General features: G+C 57.5%; 1 protein-coding gene across 1 annotated transcript; it reads left to right on the top strand.

Moving 5' to 3' along the window:
• The first annotated feature begins 1,157 nt into the window (after nt 1-1,157).
• CBLN1 (cerebellin 1 precursor) lies at nt 1,158-4,614 on the top strand. The gene is made up of 3 exons (XM_053953155.1): nt 1,158-1,697; nt 1,914-2,033; nt 3,199-4,614. The coding sequence occupies exons 1-3, from the start codon at nt 1,431-1,433 to the stop codon at nt 3,394-3,396; spliced, it is 585 nt and encodes a 194-aa protein (XP_053809130.1). The 5' UTR covers nt 1,158-1,430; the 3' UTR covers nt 3,397-4,614.
• The last annotated feature ends 1,094 nt before the right edge of the window (nt 4,615-5,708 follow it).

Genomic DNA, 5,708 nt, shown 5'->3' with positions numbered 1-5,708 from the left:
CATTGAACTTAGCAGGACAGTTATATTAATAAAGTTTTATTTATGGCAGTTTTCAGAGAGAGAGATCCCAGGTAAAAAAAATCTTACGAATCACACAATTGAAACAGCACAATAAAATAAAGTAAAGCATTTACCAACATTTATAATGATTTGCACTGGAGCCCAGTTTTGGATGACATTCAGTTTCCCAGAGAAGATGCTACAAACTCCATAAAAGTTTTTATCTCTGAAGTTTAACTTCGTAAATAGATCTGCCAGTTAGAAAACAACTCTGTTCCAGTCGTTTGTTTCTAATCTCTTCAATTACAATCCCGGGTGATGGTTTTTTGACAGCACATCCAGAACGAAAACAGGTCAGACATCCACCGAGACAAAGCAATCTTTGCACTTTAGGAAACCACGACGACTCTAAACCCGCGCTCCGGGCTGGTCCCATGCGGGGCAGGGCACGGAATCCCGGCCCGGCGGGGGACTGTCCCTGTCAGCAGGGCGCTCTGCCGGCCGGGAAAGGCTCTAGACGTTGTCGGAGTTTCTTGCCCGGGAAGCCTTGCGGTTTGTTCCTCCCCCGGATGCGAACGAGGAGGCTGAAGAAGACAGCGGAGGCTGACACTTCTGAAAGGGGGACCCGTGGCATCCCATCCCTCGGTGCGATCTCCGGCGGGAGGGGCGCGGGGTCACAGCCGGTGATGCTCTGGCTGCTCGGAGGCGGCGGCAGGCCTTTGCCCCGCCAGCAGCCCGCTCCCTTCCAGCCTGCCTCGCCCAGCTGCACCGCGGAAAGCCGCGGCCCCGCTCCGCCCCACGGGCCCTCAGCCCGGCTTTGCCCGACGCCCCGGTCCGAGCTGCTCCACGGGAGTTCTCGAGCCCCGCCCTGCCTCAGCCCCGCGCGGTGCCTCCGCGCCCCGGCGCTCCTACCTACGCGGTGCGGTGCGGTGCGGGCGGCTGCCGGGCACCTGCTCCCGCGCCCGGGCCCGCGCCGCCCCACAAAAGCGGCGGCGGCGGGCGGCGGCAGGCGGACTGCGCGGCCATTGGCGGCGGCGGCGCGCGGCGGGCGCCGGTTGGGCCGGGCGCGGCGGAGGCGGGCGCGGGGCGCTGACGCCAGCGCGGGGCCGGTGGGGAGGCGGGGCCGCGCCCCGCGCCGTCTTTGTGCTCGCCGGCAGCCCCGGCAGCGCCGCCGCCTCCCGCCGCCTCCCTCAGCCCCGCTCGGCGCGGCGGGCGGCTCCGCTCCGCTCCGCTCCGAAGCGCTCGGCCCCCGCTCCGCACCGCAGCGCTCCGCGCCGCGCTATGTGTGCCGGCGCTCCCGTGCCTCCTCGCGGCCGCTTCCCACCCGGCGGGGCGCGCTCGGCCCCGCTCTGAGCGCGGCGGGGCAGGGGAGCGAGCGGAGCGGAGCCCGGACGGTGCCGCCCGGCGCGGAGCGAAGGGAGCGCGGCGCCATGCGGGGCTCGAGGCTGGGGCTGGGGCTGGGGCTGCTGCTGGGCGCGGCGTGGGTGGCGTGCGGGCAGAACGAGACGGAGCCCATCGTGCTGGAGGGCAAGTGCCTCGTGGTGTGCGACTCCAACCCCACCTCCGACCCCACCGGCACGGCGCTCGGCATCTCCGTGCGCTCCGGCAGCGCCAAGGTCGCCTTCTCCGCCATCCGTAGCACCAACCACGAGCCCTCCGAGATGAGCAACCGCACCATGATCATCTACTTCGACCAGGTGGGGCGGGCGCGGCGGGGCTCGGGCGCTCCGGGGCGGCGGGGCTCGGGGCGCGCCGCCGCGGGAGAAGTTGCCGGGGCCGGTGGCGGGGCCGGGCCGGCGACGCGCCGCCCCGCGGGGCCCTGCCCGCGGGAGGGGGGGCGCTGGGAGCCGGGGGGCAGCGGGGCTGGGCGGCAGTGGCCCCGCGTTGGTGCTGACGGTGCCCTTCCCTTACAGGTACTAGTGAATATCGGCAGCAACTTCGACTCGGAGCGGAGCACTTTCATCGCGCCCAGAAAAGGGATTTACAGTTTCAATTTTCACGTGGTGAAAGTGTACAACAGGCAAACCATCCAGGTCAGCCCCGAGCGCCGTCGCCGGGCTCCGCGGGCACCGCGGGAGGGAGTGGACGGGTCGGCGGCCCGGCGGGGACGGGGCCGTGCGGGCGGCGGGGCGGGACGTGCCCCTGAGCCGCCGCGGGAGCGCAGGCCTGCGGCGATTCTCCGCTCGAGGGGACGGTGCCCAAGGGGCCACGGAGCCCCAGCAGGCCTCCGCTGGGCCCCTCTCCGCATGAGCCGTCCCGGGATGGGAGGTGGTCGGCCGCCTGCCGCCCCCTCCCAGCTTGTCCGGGCCCTCGGACTTCCCAGTGCCGCGGAACACTGGCGGAACCATCCCTGCACAGAGGCCATCGGAACGGCGGTCCCTGGCAGGCTTCTTACCCACTGTCCTGTGGCAGAAGGTTTTGGGGTTTGGGGTTCAGAGAGGTGCCTATGGCATGGAAACGATAATGAATTTGTGCATGTCTATGCAACTACCCTGTACGTACCTGCCTTTTCTATGCATATGCTGCTCTAGGTAGGGTTAATAAATTACCGGCCTGAAGCCAGGTAGTATAATCAAGACAGGAAATCTGACTGTATAATGATGCACTTTGCAAAGGTATGGGCAGCTGTATAGCACCATTCTGGTGCAAGTGGCTTAACACCTTTAGCTTGGGCAGGTAGTGCATTATTAATGTGGGGTGTGCAGTCCCGGGATCATTAATGCGAGCTTAGCAGACCTTATTGACTGTGTTGTGGCATATTGTCTTTGCTGCCTAACAAAGGAAAACTACCCCTTGAATACACTTCAAAGGCCCTGACTCTGGTGGCTGTGGCTCTGCTCCTCGCTGTCTCTGAGGTTTCGCATAAAGCCATCTTTCAATAAGTACAAGCAGACCTCTTTTCATAGCCTGAAAACACAGGCACCCTATTGAAATTCTCCAAAATAGGATCAATGTCCTGCTTTATATGCACCGGGTGTTTTGATGTGGTTGTCGGTCTAAAACAGTGCTGAAAGACTTCTTCCTTTGGAGTACATACCTTAGCTGGGTTTAGACTGGTATTTCTTTTTTATGGGGCTGGAGTTTCAGCTGTCAAAAGAGGCCTTTCCTTAACTAAGCATTTTGCCTGTTAGGTGAGCCCCAGCGGTGTCATTGTCTGACTTTAATTGACAGAGGGCTTTGTTTTATCTTGCTCTTTAGGTGAGTTTGATGCTAAACGGGTGGCCAGTGATTTCTGCCTTTGCAGGGGACCAAGATGTGACCCGAGAAGCTGCTAGCAATGGAGTACTGATTCAGATGGAGAAAGGAGACAGAGCTTATCTAAAACTGGAGAGAGGAAACTTGATGGGAGGCTGGAAGTATTCTACATTCTCTGGATTTCTAGTGTTCCCGCTTTAAATCACTTCTCATCCAAGAAAAGGGAGAAATCTCTTACAAATTCCCAAGTCAAAGCTGGGTTTGAAGAGTCATGGACAGCAGACTTTTTACATTGAAATATTAAAGAAGCTTAATCCTGCTTAGGTTTGTGTACATCTGCTTTGAAGAATTACTACTTATTTTTGTTGTGTTGCAGCCAACAGGCGGGAGACACTATAATTGATCAAACCCCCATTTATATTCTTCTCTCTCCTCCCACAAAATTAGTTCCCATCTCTGTGTCATTGGTGTAATCTGCCATTGTTTCCCCATGGCTTCTGTCTCACACAAGTAGACTTTAGATATTTTCATTGTTCTTTACAGCATATTTTGTAGTTTTGTTTTTAAAACATGTTAATCTTGACTCTTTCTCTGAGTTTAACTTTTAAAAAAAGAAAAAAGCAAAGTATTTTTTGAATACATGGATGCCATGATGGAAGGGAAAATGCAATTCTTGCTGTGTACTGGCTGGCAAAAGGAAAAATTTCTACATGAAGAACTATCCACAGCCAAGGCTGACTAGAGTATTTCAATATTTCTATGTAATTCTGAGTGATTGTGAAATTTAAGGCTGCTAAATGTTTTGATGCTTGTTTTGCTCTTGTACAACGTGGCCCAACTAAACGCCAGGAAGTATATTGAACTTTTACTATTACTCTGTAATATATGTGTGAATATTGAAAATTAATTTTTGCTTTAATTCAATAAAGTTTAAATGGGACTTTTATTTTTCTTAACCAGAAATAAGGTTTCTCAATGCAGGTAGGGCGGGGGAAGAGGCTCGGCGGGGTCCGGGGCTGTTGCAGCGGGGCCGGTTCGGGGGGTGCGGCCCGCTGGCCCCGCTGCCTGCAGCTCCCCCGCATGGGTCCCGCAAGCCCTGCGGCCGGTGCCGGCAGCCCGAGCGGACCCGTCCATAGGAGGAGGTTTCACGCCGTCTCTGATATCTACTTATTTATAGCATTTATCTGTATTATATTCTCTAAACCAGATCGCATTTTATACGGCTGCCTAAAACCACCTGACCATGTGCACTCGAGGCTGGTACTATTGATTCGCTGGTATTATTTGTTTACCGTCTTTTGAAGATATAAATGCTATAATTTTGCAGTACTCAAAGAGATTACTACTTTTATTAAAAGGTGCGTACCGAGGATTTCGATTGTATCTAAAATTTAATGTGAAATAAATCGGTGAAATGACCCCCGGGCTGTGTGCGTGGCGCGGCAGCGGCTGGCGCGGGGCTGCCCCGGCTGCGGCGCCAGCGGAGCCGCGCGAATCCCCGGCTCCCGGGAAGGAATTTAATTAGCTCCAAGAAGGGGGGGATTAATACGAGTACAATAAGCAACGCTTCTCGCTTTATTCACAGGTTCTGCCCTGGAAACAGACCGGCGGGGCGGGCGGGGACGCGCTCCGCGAGGGGCGGCGGTGGGGAGCGGGGTCGGCTGGAGTCGGGAATGGCCGCGGCCCTTGGACTCCAAGTGGAATACACCAGCCTACTGCCAGCTCCTACTCGTCTGTCACCCTGCAGCGCAGGGGCCAAAACGCCTTCTGGGCCCGCGGTTGCCGCCTGGCCCAGGTCGTGCTTCGCGCCCCGGAGCAGCCAGGGAGGCGCGGGCCGGCCCTCCTCAACCCCTGCCAGCAGCTCGCCGGGAGCCTCGGCACCTGCGGCCGCTGGCCAGGAGCCATGCGAGGGGACAACTGAGACCTAAGGAGAAGGAATAATGCCGGAAAGCAGCCGGACTGCGTTCACCTGGAGTTACAAACTGCTCAAGATAACTAACACGTCGCATTCTCCGGCCGCAAGCTCCTCTCTCAACGCGAGACTCTCTATTACTCTCCTGAAGCCTCTCACACCGCGCCACCTCCCTCCCGGCTACCAGCCCCATGCCCCCTTCACGCCCTCCTCTCCCGAACAAGTCAGGGCGAGAGGAGCCGCCCTTGCCTCCCGTGACCGCGGGGAGTGGGCAGTGGGGGAAAATAAAAAAGGCAGGGGGAAGGAACAAAAATGAGTAGGTTGCAAGAGAAAGGAAGGAGGCCCTATGACCTCCCCGCCTCATCGCGCCGAAGCCAGGCAGCAGATCCTGCCTGGGCCCGCCGCGGGGGATCCCAGCGATCGCCGCAGGTGCGGGGGCTGATGATGCTGATTCTTGTCTTTTGTTTTTTTCCTTTTCCCTCCTCTCCCTTAACGCGAAACAAATAAACCCGCCACCTTCCGCTGAAAGTTTTCCCCTGGTTCTGAGCGTCTCATTAATATTGTGCAGCTGGATATTACATTATTCCGATCACAGCAAATC

This window comes from Vidua chalybeata, chromosome 11 (assembly GCF_026979565.1).
Source record: "Vidua chalybeata isolate OUT-0048 chromosome 11, bVidCha1 merged haplotype, whole genome shotgun sequence".
In the NCBI taxonomy this organism is placed as follows: domain Eukaryota; kingdom Metazoa; phylum Chordata; class Aves; order Passeriformes; family Viduidae; genus Vidua; species Vidua chalybeata.
This window is presented reverse-complemented; position numbering and strand designations above follow the sequence as displayed.